This window comes from Rosa chinensis, chromosome 1, assembly GCF_002994745.2.
Source record: "Rosa chinensis cultivar Old Blush chromosome 1, RchiOBHm-V2, whole genome shotgun sequence".
Taxonomy (NCBI): domain Eukaryota; kingdom Viridiplantae; phylum Streptophyta; class Magnoliopsida; order Rosales; family Rosaceae; genus Rosa; species Rosa chinensis.
In genome coordinates, this window is record NC_037088.1 from 56,224,867 (window position 1) to 56,249,638 (window position 24,772).

General features: G+C 37.7%; 3 protein-coding genes and 2 pseudogenes across 3 annotated transcripts; 1 reads left to right on the plus strand and 4 right to left on the minus strand.

Moving 5' to 3' along the window:
- LOC112170284 lies at positions 1-1,849 on the minus strand (annotated as a pseudogene).
- A 5,099-nt stretch (positions 1,850-6,948) lies between these two features.
- Positions 6,949-13,429, plus strand: LOC112182562 (probable pectate lyase 4). Its single transcript, XM_024321071.2, has 6 exons — positions 6,949-7,085; positions 9,310-9,661; positions 9,739-9,949; positions 10,037-10,105; positions 10,233-10,460; positions 11,258-13,429. Exons 1-6 carry the CDS (start codon positions 6,959-6,961, stop codon positions 11,342-11,344), a joined length of 1,074 nt encoding a protein of 357 aa, XP_024176839.2. The 5' UTR covers positions 6,949-6,958; the 3' UTR covers positions 11,345-13,429.
- LOC112182561 lies at positions 7,774-9,296 on the minus strand (annotated as a pseudogene).
- On the minus strand, positions 11,357-13,191 carry LOC112182559 (exocyst complex component EXO70H1). Its single transcript, XM_040507658.1, has 2 exons — positions 11,410-13,191; positions 11,357-11,368 (listed from the first exon to the last, which is right to left on the minus strand). Exons 1-2 carry the CDS (start codon positions 13,189-13,191, stop codon positions 11,357-11,359), a joined length of 1,794 nt encoding a protein of 597 aa, XP_040363592.1.
- Positions 13,430-23,232: 9,803 nt separating the features above from the next.
- Positions 23,233-24,536, minus strand: LOC112197535 (60S ribosomal protein L35). The gene is made up of 4 exons (XM_024338265.2): positions 24,378-24,536; positions 24,144-24,279; positions 23,888-24,044; positions 23,233-23,500 (listed from the first exon to the last, which is right to left on the minus strand). The coding sequence occupies exons 1-4, from the start codon at positions 24,379-24,381 to the stop codon at positions 23,426-23,428; spliced, it is 372 nt and encodes a 123-aa protein (XP_024194033.1). The 5' UTR covers positions 24,382-24,536; the 3' UTR covers positions 23,233-23,425.
- Positions 24,537-24,772: the final 236 nt, after the last annotated feature.

Below are 24,772 nucleotides of genomic sequence, written 5' to 3' on the forward strand. Positions count from 1 at the left end.
TCAGACATTGACATCATCAAGGGGCCTTAGTACTTCCCAAACATTATTATTACATTTAAAACTGCTCCAAAGCCACACTCATTAGAATCCTATCACCCTCTTAAGCCTTTGTTTGGCTTCCATGTATCCCAAAGCATACCAAAAGCCAGCAGCTGATGTGTTACCAAATCTGTAAAGCGCCATTCTAGATGGCTCAAGATCATAGTCGCTTAATGATAAGCTCTTACCTATCCCATTTATCCACCAGGGTGGAGACAGAAGTGTTGAATTCCAGCCTTTATATTCAAACCGACTCCAACTGCTTCTAGATTTTGGCATTTGGTACTGCTGTTTTTTTTTTCTGAAGCCTAGAAGCCACCAGGTATCGGATTATTTCTGTTAGTGGAAGCACTTTTGGCACTAAAACTTGGAGGTTCACTGTGAAAGCAAGAGCTGCTGCTTCTGTGACGTGTTTGGTAAGTCGAAAGCCTAGATGTCCACTTTCATCTTCAAGTTGTATGCAACATTCATAAGCCTTGTCACTTGGGCCAATATGGGTTCTGACCAACCACTTCAATTTCAACATTGCTAGGTGCTGAAGGGATCTTCTATTTGTGAACAGCATCGAACACCCTCCTGCCCGAAACAAACAGTTCGTGAGCATCATGGATTTTTCTTTCCCACAATACCTATTAGGAGCCATGGATTCAGTGCTGACAACAACAGCATATGAATTCTTGTATGACTTGAACAAATTCTGCACAACATCAATGGCAACTAGACTTGCACTGCAGCCCATTCCAGAGAGCTAGGTTGAAGGTCTTGATGTCCTCCCTCATCTTGTAACGATTTAGTATTCTGGATGTAGAGAAGGTGCAGGGGAGAACATGCATGAAGACATTGACGACGAGAATGTCAATTTGTGATGGAGGGATCGAACTGTTCCTGGCAAAAAGCTTGTCAACTGTGGCAAAGATGATTTCATCCATTTCTGCGAGCGAGTCTTCTCGAGTTGGACATTCTTCTCGGCCTTGGACGATGTTTCTTGGGCAAGAAGTTTCTTCACCTAAGCCTGAATTGACAATAGTTTTCCAGAGAAACCTAGCCTGAACTCTTCCAATCCCAGATTCTTGTTCCGCAAGACGAGTTTGGCACAAGAATCACTGTTGAGCATCATGTCCTCTGTGGCCTTGTAGCACTCATAGGCCAGCAGATAACAGCACTGGTCTCTCCTTTGGAGAACTAAGTTACAGAGGCAGGACAGGAGAAAGCAAACGAAAGCAGGAGTAGACACATTTCCATGAAGAGTTCCACGGCCCTAGCTAGCTCTGTGGGTGTGTACTTGTGTATATGAGAGCAATAGAGAGTGGATGAGTTCTCCGGCTTTCTCTTAGAAATAGTAATGAACTATCATGCTTCAGTCATACTTGATCATAACAACTTGTTGATGTAATAATTTGGTTCGACAAATACTTTTGACTTTTCAACCCATTCCACGTGGTACGCGTTGAAATGTCAAAGAGTCCACGTAGGACTCTGACCTTTCAACGCACTTAAACCTTTCATCAAGAAAGAAAAGATAACTCTAAGATGGAAATAATCATGACTAGCTAGTGAAATGCCTCACTTTGATACTCCAAGTCTTCAACCTTGGATCTCCACCTCTTAAGTACGGTCACCATGTAATTGACTCACCATCTTGGATGGCAAGGCAAAAACATATCATGACCTCACTACTAGAGAGGCATAATCCCAAGCCTCAAACCTCAAGACCAAGAGTTCGGCCCCCAAGCTTAGAAGCCACAACCTTCAAGGCTAAGGCCTCGACTACCAGGATCACTCTTAGACAAAGTGATTGCAAAGGAGACATAGTTAGCGGAAATCAAGGGCCAACTCTTACCTATTAGGCCAGGTGTCACGCTCTGATGATAGGTATGGTCGGAGGGCATGGTCCAAAAGTGACGTGAGAGGAAGAGACCACATAGTTGTGACATCTGTCTCCAACTCTGTCAGATGGAGTGTCAGGAAGCAGAAATCATGGGGCTGACACCCTGATTTTCAGGAAGAACCCATGCCTTCCCTCAACATCTCAACTACTCCTTCTCCTATAAATATCAATCCTTCACAAGCAGAAAGGGGGACTTCAACTTTCTCATCTCTCCGAAAGCTATGCCAAAATGCATAGTCCTTTCCATAGAGCTCCGCCAACTCGAGGTGGTGGAAGCCCAACACGAGGTGGAGGAAGCCCGACGTGAAGCCATCAGTTCCACCCAAGAAAGGAGCTTGGAAGCCCAACATTAGGTGGAGGAAGCCCAACACCAGGTGAAGGAAGTCCGAGACGAGACTATCAGTTTCACCAAACAAGGTAGCTTGGAGGCCCAGGATCAGGTGAAGGAAGCCCGAGGCCATACCTTCAGTCACAAGAGGTGAACAACCAAGGCTAGGCACAGGACTACCAGGGCATACCTTCAGTCACAGGTGGACGACCAGGGCTACTCACGTAGCCAAACTAATCGAAGGAAAAGATAGGCCCACTTGAAGAAAACAACCCCACCACTTTACACTTGGATTTCAACGGAACCTCCGTTGACTCATTGATGCCGAAATTGGCACCAACACAACTTTACAATTAGCTAGCTTCTACATATATGTAATAGATCGATATACATTTTGATCAAGAAAACAAAGTAGTAGGTATTCATTAGAATAGATGTATAGGCTGTAAAGTGTAAACACATCCATAAGTAGGAATTTCAACAATGAGTGAGAGACATAAATGCTTGGAGTTTCTCTCTCAAATATTGAGAGGGAGTGCCAGTCACCGATTCTTAAATGCAAAAACGAAACATAGAGATGTTATACCGAAGAACCGTGGAATCAAGACGTTTGCAGTTTTGCTTATGATCTAAGCCACATATATAGGATGCAACACATACAAGCTTAAAGTTCAATTTTCTTTTCACTGTGATATAAGGCTAATTCCATTGTGTTAAATGAGATCTTAAATTTAAATATTTTTGTTCTAATATAAAAAAGGATAAAGAGATAGTCGAATGATTCTTTTCTAAAGATTTTGGTTTGGCAAACTGCATTGAGCCAGATTAGTATGTTGGATTCGATGAAATTTGAATTGGAGTACGTAGATCGACAGAGCACCAAGTTATGTTAGGTTTAAGTTTGAAGTTTAAAATGTTGTCAAAGAGAATTACCGTTATATCATGAGTTAGTTGGTAACTATTGTTCGATCACTTCAATTGTAGTTCTTAATTGGAAATCACTTTTCCATAGTGTAATATAAGTTTTTGCAACTATTCACTAATTCAAGTTTTGACTATAATAATTTATTTAATTTGGTAATACCAAATGTAGCTATAGTCTTAGTCATATCTTAATCAAAGTAAATTTTTTGCGAAAAGCAAATAAAATCATCCCCGTACAATCAAACCACTTTATCCAACAGACTCGCCAAAACTCTACGACCCTATAAGAAGTTGCATCATTTCAGATTATCCATAAACATCAACCCTATCAAAGTGAGCAATAGTGCTATGTCGACTAAGCCAAGTCAGGAGTCAGATTCTCCTCCGATGAAACCGAGAAAAGACACATGTCACTACACTAGTTACCACGTCATTTGTAAACCCAGCTTAGGGGTCATCATGGGCCGGGCTAGGGCCGGCCCTACCCTAAATTTTAGAGCTTAGGGTCGGGTCGGGCCGGGCCTAGTCAAAGTCAACAAAATTTAGGGCCGGGTAGGGTCGGGCCAGGGCTTAAATATGCTAACCCTTACCCGCCCGAAAAGCCCGATCCGTTAGGGCCGAAAGGGCCGGCCCTCAAATAGGGCGAAATAGGGCTGAAATGGGCCAAAAAGGGCCTTATTTTGTTTAACAAAAAAAAAACACTATTTTTTTCTTCTCAAAATATGGCTTAATGGTATATATTGGTGATAAAAGACTCATTGTTTTTTATTGAACATATTTTACATTAATATAATACTTGTAACTTATAACATTTATTAATATTACTTAAGGTGGTTATATTCAATTAACTATCTATATAAATCTCCCAATATTAATTGTTGTCTAACAAAGAAAACATAAATTAAAGAAAACAAAACTTATGAAATCAATTACAAAGAAAGAGATAAATTGCATATTATAGAAAAAAGAGAAACGTAATTAAAAAATAGAAAAAAGAATATGGCTTATTCAGGCGGGCCAAAAATTTCGAAATGGAAATTGATTAATCTGACAATGCTCATGGAGGGTAACAAGCCTAATAAACTAGTTATACTACACAAGGCATATAAGGATTATGTGCGATCCAAAAATTTTGAAATGAAAATCGACCAATCTGAAAATTCTTATATGTTTATACAATAGTGATAGGTATTGTGTAAAGAAATTAGGCCGATCCGCCGTGAATAAGGCGTCCAAAGTAGAGGTCAACGCTTTGCACAAGCAAACTTCCCTAAGGAGAGAGGCACCATGCGCGGACAAACGTTGCGGAATTTTGACATCCGTAAGTAGACCCCCTACCCATGAGAGTGTGGGAGCTGAAAGATAAAAAAAAATGAATTGCCAAGGACCGATTAAGAGCATATTTGTTTTATGTTCTATTTAGGGTATTGAGTTGACCGGGTAGATCGAGGTCCAACCGAAGGCGGAAATTGCTGAAATTTCTACCACTAACATATATTCATATGAAAACAACATCCAACGGTTCATTTTAAAAAATTCCATTTCGTCCCCCATTTTGCTCATGGAGGGTAACAAGCCTAATAAACTAGTTATACTACATTACAAGGCATATAAGGATTATGTGCGATCCAAAATTTTTGAAATGAAAATCGACCAATCTGAAAATTATTATATGTTTATACAATAGTGATAGGTATTGTGTAAAGAAATTAGGCCGATCCGCCGTGAATAAGGCACCTAATGGAGCGGTCAACGCTTTGCACAAGCAAACTTCCCTAAGGGGAGCGGCCCCATGCGCGGACAAACGTTGCGGAATTTTGACATCCATAAGTAGACCCCCTACCCATGAGAGTGTGAGAGCTGAAAGATCGAAAAAAGTGAATTGCCAAGGACCGGTTAAGAGCATATTTGTTTTATGTTCTGTTAAGGGTATTGAGTTGACCGGGTAGATCGAGATCCAACCGAATGCGGAAATTGTTGAAATTTCTACCACTAACATATATTCATATGAAAACAACATCCAGCGGTTCATTTTAAAAAATTCCATTTCGTCCCCCATTTTGCTCATGGAGGGTAACAAGCCTAATAAACTAGTTATACTACATTACAAGACATATAAGGATTATGTGCGATCCAAAAATTTTGAAATGAAAATCGACCAATCTGAAAATTCTTATATGTTTATACAATAGTGATAGGTATTGTGTAAAGAAATTAGGCCGATCAGCCGTGAATAAGGCGTCCAAAGTAGCGGTCAACGCTTTGCACAAGCAAACTTCTCTAAGGGGAGCGGCACCATGTGCAGACAAACGTTGTGGAATTTTGACATCCATAAGTAAACCCCCTACCCATGAGAGTGTGGGAGCTGAAAGATCGAAAAAAGTGAATTGCCAAGGACCGGTTAAGAGCATATTTGTTTTATGTTATATTTAGGGTATTGAGTTGACCGGGTAGATCGAGGTCCAACCGAATGCGGAAATTGTTGAAATTTCTACCACTAACATATATTCATATGAAAACAACATCCAGCGGTTCATTTTAAAAAATTCCATTTCGTCCCTCACTTTGCTCATGGAGGGTAACAAGTCTAATAAACTAGTTATACTACATTACAAGACATATAAGGATCATGTGCGATCCAAAAATTTTGAAATGAAAATCGATCAATCTGAAAATTATTATATGTTTATACAATAGTGATAGGTATTGTGTAAAGAAATTAGGCCGATCCGCCGTGAATAAGGCACCTAATGGAGCGGTCAACGCTTTGCACAAGCAAACTTCCCTAAGGGGAGCGGCACCATGCGCGGACAAACGTTGCGGAATTTTGACATCCATAAGTAGACCCCCTACCCATGAGAGTGTGGGAGCTGAAAGATCGAAAAAAGTGAATTGCCAAGGACTGGTTAAGAACATATTTGTTTTATGTTCTATTTAGGTTATTGAGTTGACTGGGTAGATCGAGGTCCAGCCGAATGCGGAAATTGTTAAAATTTCTACCACTAACATATATTCATATGCAAACAATATCCAACGGTTCATTTAAAAAAATTCCATTTCGTCCCTTATTTTGCTCATTAAGAAGTTAACATTACATTGGTAAAAAGGTTTCAACTCGACCAATTGATTATTTTTAGTTATGTTGATTACTTGATTTATTTCAAAATTGGTATTACATGAATATATTGTCCAATTTGAAATAATAGCTTTGTAATTATTACAGTTAATTAGTTAACAGTAATTATTGGTAAATATTAAAATACCCATAAGATTATATTAAAACGGCGGCGTTTTTGCCGAATTAACGGTTAATTCTTTAAAAAAAATTATTTTTTTCTTCTCAAAATGTGGCTCAATTTAAAAGACTCATTTCCTAATATGGTAGATTGAAATAATTTTCTACACTTCCATAGTTTTATTACTTTTATACATATAACACATGTAATAGAAAATAACAAAAATAAAATATAAATTTTAGGGCCGGGCCGGGCTTTATTTGTGTGACCCATACCCTACCCTAAATAAAAAAGGGTCGGGCCGGCCCGCCCTAATGGAAGGGCCGGGCGGGCTTAGGGCCCAAGGGCCATATGATGAGGCCTAACCCAGCTCCAAGCCTTTGACTGCGGCAAAATTAACTTTTTTACTTTGGTAAAATTGGAAGTTCAAATATACAAATATCGAGGCAAGTAGCGAAATACCCCATATTTCTGATCGTTTTTTCTGGTAAATTTTGTAACCGCCAAATTTTCCAGTCCGGCGATACATAGAGGAAGACGGACATGACCTCGCTACCGTATGCTGACGTGGATTCCCATCTGAAAGCAATGGCCGGCCGGGCCGAGGGGTTCGGCCGGTTCGCTATCGGAGGCCTACACGGCCCGGTTTATTTCGTCACCACATTGGCAGGTCCCCCCCCTTTCACCCCAATTTGCTATAGTTTATGAAATTTCTTGATTGCGCTTTCGTGTATTGCCTTATATTCTTATCAATTTTTTTTATCTTGATCATTAAGGGTTAGTGATTTTAGAGTATGTAATTCATGGATTGATATTGAGTCTGGGTTTCATGCTGACAGAAAAAAAATTATGTTTGGTTTGGAATTAGGACAATCAGTTTCGAATATTAATGTTTGCTTCTGTGTTATTGAAGTTTGAAACTTTAAGAAATTCGAAAATTTTCGATATTTATAAGCTGCTGCTGCTGCGATTGCATTGAGAAATTGTTATATACTGATAAAAAAAACAAAGAAAGAAAAGAAATTTAGAGAAAGTGAGAATCAAGATCAGTTTTTTTTTTTTTTTTTTTAATATTATTAATGGAAAATCAAAATTATGAAGGATGCCGAAAAAGAACAGCACTTCTTGATTCGTGCTTACCATACTGATCAACGTAGCTCTGATACAGATTATGTTAGAAGAATAGAGTATATCCCCAGATGATATGCTCACAAGTCACAAGGCTTTATATAGGCTTTTAAGTTCTTCAACATTTATTCATGAAGCTCATTACAGAACTCGAGGTCTCTTCTAAATCATATGACTCTTGGCTTTCTTATTCTCACAATTCATCACAATATTAAGACACAATCCACACAACAGATTAAGTTTAACATATTAAGAATGAATATTGCTGCATCATATAGTTTTCAGGGAAAAGATCTAAATTTAACTGCAAGCTAATGTTGAGCAAATAACTGGGACCAATCAACTCTAGCAAAGCTTAGAGATTGATCGTTGAACCAACCAAACTTCTCCATGAAAAGATTGTTTAGTTTTTCCGGAGGGTAACTATCTATGCAGCCTTTCCAAACATTGGCATCATCCAATTCCCTCAGTACTTCCCAACCAATATTGCTGCACTTCAAACCTGACCCAATTCTACACATAAGAATCCTATCACCCTTCTTAAGTCTCTTTTTGGCTTCCAAATATCCCAAAGCATACCAAAAGCCAGGAGATGACGTGTTACCAAATCGGTGAAGCGCCATTCTAGATGGCTCAAGATCATATTCACTTAATGATAAGCTCCTACCAATTCCATGTATGATTGCTCTTCCAGTCTTCCACCGGGGTGGATACAGAAGTGCTCTATTCCAGCCTTCATATTCAATGCCACTCCCATTGCTTCTACCTTTTGGCTCTTGGTACTATTTCTTTTCTGAAGCCTAGAGCCCACCAGGTAGCAGAATATTTCTTTTAGTGGAAGAAGTTTTGGTACTAGAACTTGGGGTTCGTTGTGAGAGCCAGAGCTGCTTCTTTTTTTGAGGTGTTTGGAAAGCCGAACACCTTCATATCCTCTTTCATCCTCTAGTCGCATGCAACATTCATAAGCTTCATTTCTTGAGCCGATATGAGTTATTACCAAATACTTCAGTTTCAAGATAGCTTGCTGTTTGAGGGATCTTCTATTTGTGAACAGCATCGAACAGTCCCCAGAGTGGAACAAACAGTTGGGGAGCATCATGGACTTTCTTTCCCAAGATACCAATTACGAGCTATGGACCCTGTGCTTACAACAATGGCATATGAATTCTTGTATGATTTGAAGAAGTTATTTACTACATCAATGGCAACTAACTTTTCCTTCCCAAGATACCAATTGGTGAAGGATGCTGAAAAAGAAAAGCACTTCTTGATTGGCTCGTGCTGATCATAGTGATTTCGGCAGCTTAACTCAACTCTCATGTTTTGGACGTAGCTCACTAGGCTCCGATACAGATTATGTTAGAAGAATGTAGAACATCCAAAATCACATGCTCACTGGGCTTTATATAGGCTTTAAATTCCCTCAATATTTATCCATCAAATTCATTACTATCTTTTCCTAAATCACACGGCTGTTAGCTTTTTATTCTCACAGTTCATCGCAACATTAAGATACAGCACATTAATTTTAACATCTGAAAGTGTTGAGTTTTAAAATCTGTTGGTGAAACTGAGAATAAAAATTATTTTGGTTCTTATTAAAGAAAGTTAAAAATGAGCTATGTAGAGTTGAATATCATGGCATTTCTGAGAAAGTGGGTTGGTTGTAGAAAACTTTGTTTTTGGTTTGCATGTGCTGTTTATTGGTAGGAAGGAATGTTTAATTGCATTGGGATAAAAAAAAAATGTTATGTTTTGGTTTTTAGATGATGGTCCAGGCTCACTTCGTGAAGGATGCCGGAAACAAGAACCACTTTGGATTGTCTTTGAGGTTTCAGGCACCATTATTCTCTCTTCTTACTTAAGTGTGTCATCTTACAAGACAATTGATGGCCGAGGGCAGAGAGTAAAGCTCACAGGCAAGGGCCTTAGACTGAAGGAATGTGAACACATAATCATATGCAACCTTGAGTTTGAAGGTGGTAGAGGACATGATGTTGATGGCATTCAGATAAAACCAAATTCCAGGCATATATGGATTGACCGATGCAGCCTTCGTGATTATGATGATGGACTCATAGATATCACCCGACAAAGTACAGACATAACTATTTCTAGGTGGGTTTAAAATATCTCATCTTATAGGATATAATGTGGAGAATGAGCTAAAGGGTTTTTTCTTCCCTTGGCACCAGATGTTACTTCCATCAACATGACAAGACGATGCTTATTGGAGCGGACCCTTCACATGTTGGTGACAGATGCATTCGGGTCACTATTCATCATTGTTTTTTTGATGGGACAAGGCAAAGGCAACCTCGTGTTAGATTTGGGAAAGTTCATCTTTACAACAATTACACTCGTAACTGGGGTATATATGCTGTTTGTGCCAGCGTAGAATCCCAGGTGAACAAGGCTTTGAAACATCTGATGTCTTTTAACTATCTCTTTGATTGAGTTCCAGATTCTGAAAAGTTGAATTGTATCTGTCAGATATACTCTCAATGCAACATATATGAAGCAGGAACGAAGAAGAAGACGTTTGAATATTATACAGAAAAGGTACATGACCATCTTCTCTCTAAACTGCATAGGTGAAGTTTCGTTTCAAGTTCTTGAAGTAAAAAAATGGCTGCATGTCATTGACTGTGAACACATTCTGTCTCAAATGTTTTGAATTTTCCAATAGGCTGCAGACAGAGAAGTGGCGAAATCTGGCCTCATAAGATCTGAGGGGGACGTATTCCTGAATGGAGCCCAACCATGCACATTAACAGGGTTCAGTGAAGAATGCATGTTCCATCCAAGTGAATTTTATCCACTTTGGACTATGGAAGCAGCCTCAGATTCTCTTAAAGGTGTTCTCCACATTCTTACGGGTTGGCAATCCATTCATAGGCCACCAGTAGAGCAGCTGGTAATGGTATAGCTTTTTATTATAAACTTGTATAACATGATTTTATAGGTCCTTTAATGGAAGCCTTTGCTTTCGTTTAAACTGAGTTGAGGAACCCCTGAAGTTTGCTATATCCCCTGTAATATTCAGATTTTTGTCGATTTTTCCTTAATTACCTGCTGAAATCTATCATTTTTATCATATCTCAAAGTAGAAGTAGGAACCAATCAGTCATGAAACTATTACAGTATTCCATAAAACTTGTGCATATTATTTATAGTTACCGATGCATGTTTCATATATCCAGGTAAGCATACTATAGATAATATCTGCATCACAGTATTCATTTTAGGCCAAGGCACCAAGTAGGCGTGAAACAAAAGAGTTAACTAACTAGATTGGTCAGCTAAAGACCAGAATGAATATTTTTGTTGCTCAATGACCTTTTATGATTTGCAATTGTTTGACTTTGCAGTTAGATACCCTTATGCTCAATGACCCTGTTGCTTTGATATATGTATTTCTAACATTGAAATAACAACCAGTCAAACAGGATTTATCATTCACTCATTTGTATGATCATGATTCAGTTTAAATTAAACCTTGGCAATCTCGAAGTTGATCCAAAGCAACAGGGTCATGAATAGGGTGGGTCTGAAGGGATAGTATTGTAAAATGATGTCATTCATCTGTACTCGACTGGATTATCTAATCATACAAATATTTTTGAAGTTTGAGAAGGCTGCTCTTATTCTCACTATATCCACTAGCCGTCAAAATAGTTCAGTTTGAATTGTAATAGTCTTAAATCATCTCAGAGAGGGAGGCAGCTCCTCGGAGGTAATGATGAAGATGCTGTAGAACTGACTGAGGTAGAAGTCCCGTGGAACAAATCGGACAAGTAATTGCTCAAGTCATCAGGAGAAAATCTCACAAGCAACTCCAAATTTTTCTCCTCAGTCAGCATCACCAAGTATGTGTCGTAAAATTCTTGATATGTTGGCACTAGTTTCTGCGCTATGGACACCTTCAAGTCATCCCTCAACTTCACATCCTCTACGATCCAGGATGTTTGTTTCCTATATGCCTCTTCGAAAGCTATGTTGAACCTTCTAAAACACTCCTTTGCCATTTCAGAAGACATTTCGAATGGCTTCTCTGGAAATGATGATAAGACCTTTGTCCAGGCTGTGGTCTCGTAGTTTGAAGCATATAGTTTAACCTTCTTCGTGTGTTCAGCTACCCAGTCTTCACCGAGGAGGAGTTTCAGGTTGGGTGAATGGTGCACCTTCTCAACAATGAAGTGAAGATTGTTGGCAAGGAAGAGATATGCCAAACCCACATCTTTGTAAATCTCAGCTTTAATGTCAAGTTTGCACAAAAGAACTAAAATGAGCCAAGCTAGGTGTACTGACACTGCTGGTGTTGAACCTTCATCTGACATTGGGCTCTTGAAGGAGGTTTCGTGAAATGAGGAGTTTGCTGGTGGTGGATAATCAGTAAGAATATCACTGAGAATTATACCGTAGTCTGCTAGTGAAGTTACATAGTTCATCACTTTTTGAGTAAGTGGGTATATCCCGCCCCCGGGGACTAGAACTTTTGTAGAGTCCTTTTGAATTGTTGATTCAAAATCAGAAAGAAGAGAACGGACAGAATCTCCAAGTTTGAGCAATAATGAAAGAGCTTGAAGTTTGATAGCTGAGGTTGATTCAGAGCTGAATACTGATTCAGTCTCCGGCCACAGATCAGAGATTGCTTCGTGGAGTTCCATTAGCCCGAAAATTCTTTCTGGAACTTTCTTGTTCTTCACAATGAGTTCAGGAAAACTGAATAGGGTTGTTGCTCCCTCTTTGGTTATCTGATAGAAGCATGACTCTTTGATGGTCTCAGATGCTGAAAACACATGATCACAGAGAATTTTCTCTCCTTGAAAAAGTGTCTTCACAGCAATCTTTGCAGCCTTCATCCAGTTGTTGATTTCATTTTCGAGTGCTTCAGAATCCATCTTATGAATCTGAGAAGACTTGAACCGCCGGATTCCAAGGTGATATAGTCCCTCGTCGATCATTGACTTTCGGATAACCTTGTATATCTTTGCACACTCTTTACCATAGCCAGAACTGATCATACAATCAGCTATTGACTTCAGATCTGACATGGCAAGTACTGAGACTCTCTCAACCTCTGTAATTGACTCGCCAGCAATATCCAGCTCATCTTCTGATCTGGCCTCACCCTCTTCTTCATCATCAAATTTACATGTCCTGCTTGAGGATCGACTTGAAACTGATTCGGGGTCAAGCTGATCACGGCTTGTCGACAATATCTGGTAAAACTCTTTCTCAAGCCTTTTCATCGCTACTTGCATTAGATTTTGAGCAAGCACAAGCTTGCTGGATGGAAGCCTTTCGCCAAGTAGAGCATGCATAGCACTACGCAAGTATTTGATGGCTTTGAGGAACTCTTTGGCTTCTTTCCTGCTTTGCTGGAAGACAAAGGTGAGCTTGGTGTACGAGGAGGAACTTGGATCCCATTTGGTGATGATGGCCTCAGCATTTTCAATGTTTTCTTCCATCATCGACAAGGAGAAGGTGCGGCTAGGGGTGGTACCAGCAAAAGAGCTTGAAAGTGAATAGTGAGAAAAAGAGAGGTTTTTGTTGGATGACAAGAAGAAGAGGCTGGACATTCCTCTTCTTGGCGGTGGTGGGAGTGCAGTAGTACCACACTTCGCAGTCTCTGAGACTAGCATTATCGACTATGAAGTGCGAAGCTCGGAAAACGAGGTTGGGGAAGAAATGCTTTATTGAGAGGAGTGCTTACTTGTTATGGTTCTGGTCCTTGTTTTTGGTTTTGAAGAGGTTTTTATAGAAAATAACTGTCAGTTCTCAATTGAGGAAGGTGGATTTGATTTGTTCCTTAGAATTGACTTGTCCATTTTGTATATAATGCTTTTATAAATAAATTAGTTAAGACTAAGAATTATTCTTAATCCACGGATAAAGACACAACTAGCAATGCAGTAGTCATTCAAAATTTAAATTCATTTCATTTGCTTGGTCAAGCAGTTTTTGCATGGTATTTTCCTGGTTTGTTTTTTTGGAAAATTCTACAATGTGTTAACGTATGACATGCATACAATTGTCTTAAAAGTGGTCAAATGAGTTCTCAATGTAGTAACATGAGTCCTTAAAGTAGTAAATTTTCTTAGTTACCACATGAGTCCTCAAAATAGTAATATTAGTCCTCAAAATGGTAACATGAGTCCTTAAAGTGGTAAATTTTGCTTAGTTTACCATATGAGTCCTGAAAATAGTAATATTAGTCTTCAAAGTGATAACATGAGTCCTTAGAGGAGTAAAAATAGTTGATGTATGAGAAATGTTAACATACCATAGCTTTACCCTGTTTTTTTTATGAACTTCCTGGGTTTTGTTTATTATTGGTATAAGATCATATTCAGTGAAGCATGGTCAAGCACTCAATCAAACTGCAGCATTGAAACGCAGCTGTACATATAGAATATGGTACTCGTAACTTCGTCAAAAATCTATTCAGTATAAATAATTAGGGTAAAAATCATGTGATATTTTGACTTCCAGTTACTTTTACGTACATTTTCTGAAATGAATTTCTTATTCTACTCTTTTTTCTTCTTTTTTTTGGCAAACCCTGGACGATTTCAAGTTTTTTGTTTTTCTTAACTTGAATTTTTTTTTTGAACCATCTTAACTTGAAGCATGGACGTACTTCTTCGTTCTTAATTTACAAACAAGAAGTCAAATTCTTTCCTCTTCATATTTATCCAAATGCGTGGAAAATTGACATGACAGCTAGCTGATAGTTTAAGTTTTATTTTAACTAATTATCAGACTATGAATACCAGCCGTTGATCAAGAAATTTTTGGTTTTAATACGTTGTGTAAACCGACCATTTTGCAAAATAATATGTCCGACTGTTTGGCAAAAGACATCACCTTCCAAGTTCCAATTCATATTCATATCCATTCAAGTTGGAATGTAAGAGAAAAATATATATTTGTTTCAACTATCTAGGCGAAGCAACCTGGAAATTAACAGAGATCAAGTTTCCCTTGATCAGTATTATTAATTTAGTCCATTGATACAGATCGATAGGATCGATTAATTCATCTTTTAATTTAAAGAATTCCAGGTCTTCGATCACTTGGAGTATAAAGACGCTTCTGATTAGAGTCGCTCCTGATCAAGCAAGTTAATACGCAAAGCTATAGCCAACATCTGATAGCAAGTCGTTGCCAGAATCCAGAAATACGCATGTTGAACACGTACTTGTACTATTGCAGCTTGTGGTTCAAGAAATCAATGAAATCTTATTGGTCAAGTAAGGAATGTGCTTCATTATTGTGATAACTTCTCAATATGTACATATGTGGATAGACTTATCAAATATATATAAGATATAAATAGTATTAGTACATGTTATTAATTAGATGATTAATGACTGGTTTGTCAAAGATCTGCATATCCCCGTATAAACTCCAATTGGTTTGAACATGCATGTGTTCATAAGTATGTATGTATATATATATATATATATATATATATATATATATATATCACTGGAATGCAGTGCACGCTTTCAGTCTTTATGTATATAATTTTTGACATGCATGCATCATATATGGGGAGAAAAAGCTCTGATAACACTCAGGCTCCCGGTCGCCCGGTCGCCCGGTCGCCACAATTGTTATATTATGAGCATTCTAGATTTATTCTACTTTAAAGACCAAACTAGCTAGGTTTAGGCTGGAAAGTTAGTACGTGTATAAATCCACTGTTGGAGGTGAAAATTTTCATTGAGGAGTTTGACCCAACAATTAATGCGGACTGGAGCAGGAGCTGACCTGGGAACAATCAAGAAGCTTCCCTCGAGCGTTGACCTGGAGTTTGAACGTCGGCTCGAGGAGAAGGGGGGGAACCTGCAGAAAACCCTTCGATGCCTAAGTCAGTACGTTTCTTAGAGTGGAGTAGAGGGAATTGGAATTCGATGGATTACCTGGACGTCAAGCCTCCTTTATATGGGCGATGACTTACTTCGGGAACAAGCCGCCATTATTTATGCTTTGATGGCTGCATTTATTTACACACTTATAATGATAATTATTACTGCACTAATAACAGTTAATCATTGCGTACTTACGACCGTCATTCATTGCGTATTTATGATAGTCATTCATTGCGCACTTCTAATCATAATCCTTGTACGCAGTTATTGTCGTAATAATCGTCGCATTCATGACTGAAATTTAACGTCATACTAACTACGGAGTTAATCGCTTTAATTGCAGGCCCAGCAGAATTTGACTACTCCCACATCCTCCAATATTTAGTGGAATTTATGAAGTACGGACGATTGCGATTTGTAATTCTTGTCTTAGCTTTTGTGGGGCAATTTATCAAACGCACACCTAAGCTTGCATACCTTCGTCTTTTGTGTGACTGTCATTCCCCCTCAGACTGCACATACTTAACCTTTTCTCAAACAGTTTAACAGATTACCTCACACATTTATTGAGAAAGAGAACTGAACGAAAACTAAAGAGATGGTAATTAATTGTCTTCGTGCCCACGTACATTTAGCAATAAGGAAATCACACATATATATCAACAAGGAGCAAGTTTATATATCTACCTAGCGCCTTGTTCCATTTAAATTAGTAGAGCAGAAGAGAAAGAGACAGTTTTAGTTGACCATGCATTCAACTATATATAAGTATATAACATTAAGTCGCAGACGACCAATTCAAATGTTTATCAGAAGCACGATATAATACCATTCATGTAACTGTCTATGCCCAGAGATCGACGACAACCCTAGCTAGTGTGACCGTGTTGGTCCTGAGAATTTCGTATTAATAACACTTACTTAGACGTAGTAGTTGTTGAATGAGGTCAGAAGGTATTGAAATGGTGTTGTTCATTTTGTCTTGATGATTGTATAGGTTCACATACAAGCAACAAAACAAAACCAAAAGAGATATTATGAACAATTCTAATAGAATAGCAGAGGATCTATAATTTATGGAATTATGGATGATGATGATGCGAAACTTGAAATGTGGATGTGAATGTTTGATTTCAAGGGTTTACAGTTACTAGACTATTAGGCTGTGAATGAGTCAAGATCTTTGTACTCTGAAGAATTCAATAATATATAATTTTAGAGACATCATAACAAATCCCAAATTTTGATTCTCAATAACGTGATATATATATATATATATATATATATATATATATATATATATATATATATATATAGGCGGGTTCTGAAGCGGACGTCCGCAATTCGCTAAAGTGCAGACGTCGACGCAGCAGGCGGGTTTCAGGAGACGACAGCGGCGCAGGGCTGGCCGGAGGGAGGCCGGAGGCGTCCCAGACCTCTTCTGGGCGGCGTTTGAGGTTGGAGGAGGTCGGGCTTGCCGGTTTCTGGGCAGCCACCTCACCTGCAGTTGCAGGTTCTGTGCAGCACCGCAGAACCGTTGCTGGCGACTCCACCGCACCGCATACCCCTCCGCACGACCCCTGGCGTCCCTCCGGCAAGCCGCGCCGCGCCGTCGCCGCTCGATCGAGACCGAAGGAGCGACGTTCGCACTTTTTCTGGGTTGCGAATGTCCTCTTCAGAACATTTTCGTGTATATATATATATATATATATATTCCATATAAGTTTTTTTCTTCTGGCTTTCCAGGAGGACTTGCGGCTTTGGATAAATGCATGCAGCCATGCACAATCTATGTGCACATGCAATTCAAAGTTGTGATAAGTTCTATATTAAACCAATATTTGGTGGCATGGCATGGTGTTCAATGTTTTAAACGTGTCTAATTTCATCACCCATAAAAGAGGGAATTGAGAAAATGTCAAGTATGAGTTTATGGACTCCATGCATCATTATTAATAACCACATATACCCAAAAAAAAAAAATTAATTATAAAATGCTCCACTAACATTGTGATGAGCTTGGTTCATAATTATACATCAATATATGTAGCTGTACACTTGTATATGTGATATGTATTGCTAGTTCATTTTTTGATAGGTTAAGGTACCGGTTTTAAGATTTAGTGATCTAATATAGTATTAAAATTTTATTTGTAGGAAATTGTGAATTTAAGTGCCCCCTCTGTCACAGTTCAGTCATCCAAGTGCAGATTAGGACTTCACATGACAGAGTCTAGGATGATAGCTAGCTCAAGTCTCAATACGGAAAATAACAAACCGTCTCCTCACTATTAAGGTTAGAATTGAGAACCCAAAATGCCGAGTACACGTAAATGTAAGGGCATTAAACCCTTTTTTGCAGGACCCATTTGATTAGAATTGATGATCATTCACTCATTAATCCTTTGGAATGAGAATTAGAAAAGAAGATCGAACGGAACAAAACATATTAGCTGATCAAAGCGTTTTTGATTTTATAAGAAATCTCATCTTTGAAAAAACGAGTGCATGCCCTGAGAGGGTCAAATAGGCAGGCATTACAGTTTCATACAGCACAAGCAACATATAACTTATGTAATGCTGCTGCTGCCGCAATTCAACCCTGGAAATCTGAATGACGTGAGACCATATCTGAGATCATACTAAGTATCTTAAAAGAAAACATTTTCTCTTAGTGTTTGAATCAAAATCTCCCACCCTTTCTTTCAAGCGTTTGAATCAAAATCTCTTTCCATTTTTTGAAACAGTAACTGATCCCATCAAAGAAAAGAAAATTGAAATTCTATTAAAAAGAATATACCTACATATAAGGAGAACAAGAATTGAAATTTGTGTTGGAAATGAACTACTATTGTAACGACCATATAGAAATATATACTCAAATCAATAATCAGAATATAAAGTAAGGAAGAAATTAAGGATGTAATTGATTATGGATAAGATTAAGGAAAATACTTGATTTAACTCTCCATATTCATAAGGGCATATTAGATATATAAAAAAATGAGAAAAACTATTAATTATAGACATATATTCTATATGGAAGGTTTGCTCATGCAGAATTGCAGAGTGGGTGTAAATTGAAAGAAAAATATCTATGGGTTTTCTCCAATAGAAGCTTATATTTTTTGGTGTATATCTAATTTTCTCTAATATAAATGATGTTCAAGACAGAGACACAGTGTAAACAAAGTTTGGTAATATACATCAACATATGCTAATGACCAAAACTAACAAAGAGATTATGAACAGGTCAAGAGAAGAGAAAAGGTCAAAAGCGAGTGCCCGCAACAGAACAATGGACTTATTTGAGGATTTGTATTTTGTATTATGGAGGATGGTGATGAAATTAAAAGTTTAAAACTTCAAATGTGGACGTAAGTAGATATGTTGATTGCAATAACTTCACGAAAGGCAAGGCCCCTGTGAATTAGTTAAAGCAGTTTGTTAGAACTAGAAGCTTAGCTCTCCCAGATTTTCAATGATATGAGAGCCATGAAAACAAATCTTGAATTTCGGTTACCAAATCCGAGACAGGATCACAATATAAGATCAAGCCAACATTTCTCTAACTAGATATATGTAAGATCAAACCTGCAACTACACCTTTGCCAGTAGGCAGTGATTATTATCTTGCTCATACGAGTTATATTTGTTCATCGAACTTGCAATGATTTCCACACAAGAAATTGCTTGCAAACTCACGAAGTGCCGTTTAGGACCAGAATTACTTTAACATTGAAATTTCCATTTATTATTTCTTTTTATAAGTTGAAATATCCATTTATCCATACACTAGAATAGACTTAATTGCACTGTATTATGTAGTCTAGTGGCATAGTCTCCCCTCCATAAATGTGAGGTTGTGAGTTCGACTCACAAAAAACTAGTTGTAACATTTGAGTTGTTTATCTAATAAAATAAAATAAAAAACTTAATTTGAGTCCAAACCAATGAACCTTAATAAACAATACATAATTTTTACCATAAAAAAAAAAAAAAGTTGTCTAAAACCATGATTTTCACTCAAAACTGTGAACTATATATAGCACACTTTTTTTTTTGGTCAAAATTTTATGTTCTTATTTTCTTACCACAATCTTTTCATTGATAAATCATGATTTTTAAGTAATTCTAGAATTAACATAACTAAAACATCTCGACCTGATTTTTTTTTTTTTTTTTTTACGATTTTCTGAAGTTGAAAAACCCAAAACAAAAAAATTAAAATAATTGGGTCAAAATTTTTGAGGTCCTTTAATTAGAGAAGCTCCTAAAAATTATGTATTAATGACATAGAAGAAATTTAGTAAAAAAAGTTGTTGACAAGGTCTAACATGTTTCTGCAGACCACGATTGCTCACATAGCATCTCCAAAAGTGTTAAACCAATAACCATGTCAAAGCTCTTGCTTTTTGAAATTCTCATGGCATAATCTCACAATTAATGAAGCATACTTTTTAGAATGTGCGCCACTTGATGGGTCTCAAAATTCTCGAATGTTTTTTTTTTTATTTAGGAATTTAGGATTTTTTTTATTTTTATTTTTAAAAAGAAAAAAAAATTTACTTCATCACTTGAAACAAGTCCTAAAAATCATGTTTTAACAATATTGATATTCTGACATAAGATAATTTTAAATAAAAAAGGATGCATGCATATTGCATTATTTTGATAAGTTCTCAATTTGTACATAGGTCGATAGACTTATCAAAAATGTAAGATATAGTAGTACTTATTACTAGATGAAAAGCTAAGCACTGGTTTGTCAAACATCTGATCGAATACCCGTATAACCAATAATTGGGGGTGTGCATCTAGAGGATTGGTTTGAACATGTGAAATTTTCTAAGTTTTCATACCTACAAAAAGAGGGAGTACTTGAAAAATAATAATTGTTCAAGCTAAGTCTACACATTTCTCATTTTAAGACCAACAATTTCTCGATTAGTTACTTTTGTCTTAGTCTTTTAAGCAATTTATCGAACAACTTGGATACACCTTAATCTTTTGCGCTACTTTTGTTCCCGCACTATTTCTTGCACAGTGCACATACTTACCCCTGAAAATTCAAGCATTTGACAAGCATACCATTTAAGGACAACAAAAATAAAGACATCGAGTTTCTTAACAGGCTGAACAAAAACTCCAGCACGGGGGAGCGCCTTCAATATCTTCCAATTCCGGGAAGTGGGCAAGTAGCTACCAAAGTTGGGAACTTACACGTATCAATTAGGAACAAATTTATGTAATTATGTTTATGTGTTTACCTAGCTAGCTTCTTGTTTCAGGTAAACTTGTAGAGCAGGGGATCGAGAGAAAGAGACAGTACGTTCTGGTCGACCCTGCAATCAACGTACTGTAACATTAAGTCGCAAGAGATCAGTTCAAATCTTGATCAGAAGTACAATATAATACGATTCATGTAACTGTCTAAGTCAGGAGATCGAAGCCAACTCGTAGAGACAGATCGAGGACACTAGCTAGTCGATCTATTGAACAAAGTAGTTGTTGAACGAAGCTCTATAAAAATACAAAACTTAAGCTTTCAGACCGTCATAAGTTATCGCAATGGTGTTGTTTATTTTGTCTTGATTAAAAAGGTACGGTGGACACAGACAAAGCACAAAACAAAACTAATAAAATCGATCTTGATCTAAGAAAAAGTCAACAGAACACCAGAGGACCTATAACTTGTGCTTGTATGGAAGAGGGTTATGATGACATTTGAGATGTGGATGTGGATGTGAATGTGAGTTAGGTAATGTTTGATTTCAAGGGCTACATGCTCTAACTGTAAGACTGTGAATGAGTCAAGCTGTTTGTACTCTGAAGAATTCAATAATAGTTGGAGGCTTAGAGTCATCATAACAAATCCCAAATTCAAATATTAAAATACGTGATAGATTTTTTTAATATATACCAAATAAGTTCTGGTGTTCTGGATTTCCAGCAGGACTCGCGGCTTTTAATACATGCATGCGCAATCTGTGTGTACACTTCAAAATGATTGACAAAAAAGCAATATAGCTAGAAATGTGTGCTTCATTATTGTGGCGGTGTGCATCGAGAACATGTTTTGAACCTGCGCGAAATATGTTCTGGCGTTCTGGATTCGCAGCGGGACTTGCGGCTTTGAATACTGTGTATACAATTCAAACTGATTGTTCCATAAAAAAAAAAAATCGAACTGATTGCTGAAATGTTGTTTGACAGAAAAGCAATATAGCTACAAATGTGTGCTTCATTGTTGTGATAAGTTCGTTCTTAATTAAACCAATATGTGGCCCTGTGCATTTAGAAAATGTTTTGAACATGCGCAATTGCAACACTAGCGAAAGAGGAGATTGGGAAAATGTCAAGTATGAATCTGACGCCACGCCGATGAGTATACATATAATTTTTACTTTAAAAAACGCGGTGTTCAGTTTGATATACATTTTTAGTCCATTTCCTAACAGCTTAAGCTTTTGAAACTGTTTCATAGAATATTAAAAACAAAAAATTGTGTAGGAGGTCCTGGAGATAGATTCTCCCCCATTTCAGTTATCCGAGTATTTGTTTGCTCTTCATCGGCAGAATAAGGCCACAAGTGACTACGTGAGTGAAGGAAGATGTTAGCCTGACTTATGATACTAGCTACCATGTGTCCTCACTACTGCCTAGTGCATATGGAAGCCTCATGTGAACCAAAAACAAGGAGGGTTAAATACCTTGTCTGAAAGAACCCAATTGGTTGAAGTTAATAGTCATTCACTAAATTATCAGTCTCATGCACCGAGATTTAGAAACAAATAGACAGACAGACAGACAGCAACACTAGTTGTAAAGTTGTTTGAACCAGGCTGTCCAAATACAAGCTCAGAAGCTTGAATTTGTAGTCATCGATTTTACAAAAAATAATCTTTGAAATGGCAAAGTACAGCACAAACTCGGATCAAACAGGCAAGCATCAGGTTCACACAACACAAGCAATGATGCTGAGATAAGAAGTTGCTTCCAAATTTGTGGTATTTTATAACAAAGTAGGGTAATAATACAGATGAAATTGAAGACAGAGTACTACTAATGACCAGAACTAATGAAGAGTATATGAACTGGTAGCATGAGTTTTGAAGCTAGAATTCTTTGCTAGCCAGCATTCACCAGACATTTAGAGGCCAAATCAGGGAAAGCATAAAATCAAAGAATGTGGGGCTGTGAGCATGCCTGTAATGTGGAGAAGATCTCCACACAAGTCACTAGTAGAGCCATATATGGATAGAAACGGTGACTAATGAAATTGAACCTAAAAAGGTGGCAAAGGCAGACAGATCCCAACTCATTTTTCTCCTTTACGGCTGGCGGTTCACTCACTCACTCATTCCCGTCACCAGACATCAATTGACCTTGGTTCATATAACAGTAAGTTGCAGATGAAATTAAAGTAAGGTAGAAAATGTGCACACATCAAACATCAAACTGCGATTAAGTCATTAAACAAATACCTACAGGCAGGGTCTAGAGCTCATAGTAGAAATCCAAATCCATTGACAACTAATCATTTACACAAGACTAAGTTCAGGTAATTATTGAAGACTTGAGCAAACTTCAGATTTCCTTCATATTGAATCATTTATACTCCATAATAGACCTCATTCGGGTCCAGACCAATGGACCAAGGTAATAAACCAAGCAGCTCAACCAAACCATATAATAAAAGCTAAATATAACCAATATATACAACCAAAATAGAGAATATAGATTGGGCATTAATAGATGTTGTATTCAACCAGAAGAATCAAAGGATAAACCCAAAGGCATTAATAGAAATCTAAAAGAAATTTAAACTACCATTGCACCGGAGAAGAACACATAATCGGTTCGGGTGATACCCAACCTAGAGAAGTCAAATTAAACACCAAAATCTCATGTTCAACATATTAATTCAAAATCAAAACTTGTGACCAGAAGTTTCTATTACAGAAGATAGATTTTCTAACTTAAGCAAACCAACACTCTATGCCTTGATGGCAAACTTCCTCAAGGGGTAGTACATCTCCCTCTTCTTCTCACGTTCAGTCTTCAAAGATGCCTGCACAACGATATTACCACAACCAAATCAACACAGACTGTAAACTCGAGTACATTAATTCTTCTTAAAATCCACTTGATCAAACACTATTCTGTAATCAAATATAAGCAAACCAGTTCATTATGGCAAGAGTTTCACCTAAACAATACAAAATCGTTGTACTTTTCCATTACATATTACTACATAAATATCAAATCATCCCGTTTTTCACTTAAAAAGCTTAGATTAGAATCACTCCTCACCCTACAAAAACCAACACAAACACAGCTAAACCAACTAGAGAGACAATGAACCGGGCACACCAGTTTCTTAATAACTATACACAGAAAGTTTAATCATTTCAAATCGGAGCACATAAACAAAGAGCAACTAAACAAAAGAGAGTACCTGGTGCTTGGTGAGCTTTCGGCGAATGGCCCTGGTCTTCTTGGGACGAAGATCAAGAGGCAAGAGCTTCTTGTTCTTGTACACCTCCCTCAACGCAGCCTTCTGCTTCTGCGAGATCACTGTCAACACCTGAGCAATCCCAAGCCTCACAACCTTACTGCAAAACCCACCCAGAGAAAAAAGAACACATCTTTGATTCACAACAGAAACCGAAAACAAAAACAAACAAATTTAGGGTTCTTGGGTTCGCTCTTACATCTTGGAGAGCTTGTTGGGTGCTCCACCGGTGACCTTGGCGACGCGGAGGAGGGCCAGCTCCGCCTTGAGATCCTTGAGCTGGGCCAAAAGATCGGCCTTCGACTTCTGCCTCAGCTCGTGTACCTTGATTCTGGCTGTTACAGATTCAAACAACAAGAACCAAGATCAGAAATTGAAAATGGGTATACAGTAAAGAACGAAATCGAAGAGAAAGAGTGAGATTGGGAGGTACCCATTGCGCTGTGTGGGTGAGGTTCTGCAACGGCGGCTCTCTCTTTAGCTTCACTGAAAAAATGAAACCCTAACACTATGAGAGGGGTTCGTGGGTTTAGAGGGTTTTATATAAAGCGAGTAGTGGGCTAGGTTGATGTGTTATTGGGCTGATGCTGATTTGGGCTTCGTAATGTATTGTGAGAAATTTTGAAAAATGACCAAGTTTTGGTCACCAATTTGATTTATAGCCTTGTTTTGTAAAAGAGTTGAAATATAACCAAATGTTAGTATAAAATGTCTATATTAACCCTTCATAAAAGACAAACAAAGTAATGGAAGTTGATTATTCTTTCTCCCCCTCTCCATATTCATCTGATGCATGCATGTATAGCTTCAAACATGGGGCACACGACT

What these genes read in the sequence shown, in the direction of transcription:
- LOC112197535 (XM_024338265.2), bottom strand. An exon ending in CCCAACAAGCTCTCCAAGAT is followed by an intron (nt 24,045 to 24,143) that starts GTAAGAGCGAAC and finishes TGGGTTTTGCAG; the next exon opens with TAAGGTTGTGAGGCTTGGGA. An exon ending in GAAAGCTCACCAAGCACCAG is followed by an intron (nt 23,501 to 23,887) that starts GTACTCTCTTTT and finishes ATCGTTGTGCAG; the next exon opens with GCATCTTTGAAGACTGAACG.
- LOC112182562 (XM_024321071.2), top strand. Translation starts at nt 6,959, where the DNA reads ATGACCTCGCTACCGTATGCTGACGTGGATTCCCATCTGAAAGCAATG. An exon ending in TTTCGTCACCACATTGGCAG is followed by an intron (nt 7,086 to 9,309) that starts GTCCCCCCCCTT and finishes TTTGGTTTTTAG; the next exon opens with ATGATGGTCCAGGCTCACTT. An exon ending in TTGAATATTATACAGAAAAG is followed by an intron (nt 10,106 to 10,232) that starts GTACATGACCAT and finishes ATTTTCCAATAG; the next exon opens with GCTGCAGACAGAGAAGTGGC.
- LOC112182559 (XM_040507658.1), bottom strand. Translation starts at nt 13,191, where the DNA reads ATGCTAGTCTCAGAGACTGCGAAGTGTGGTACTACTGCACTCCCACCA.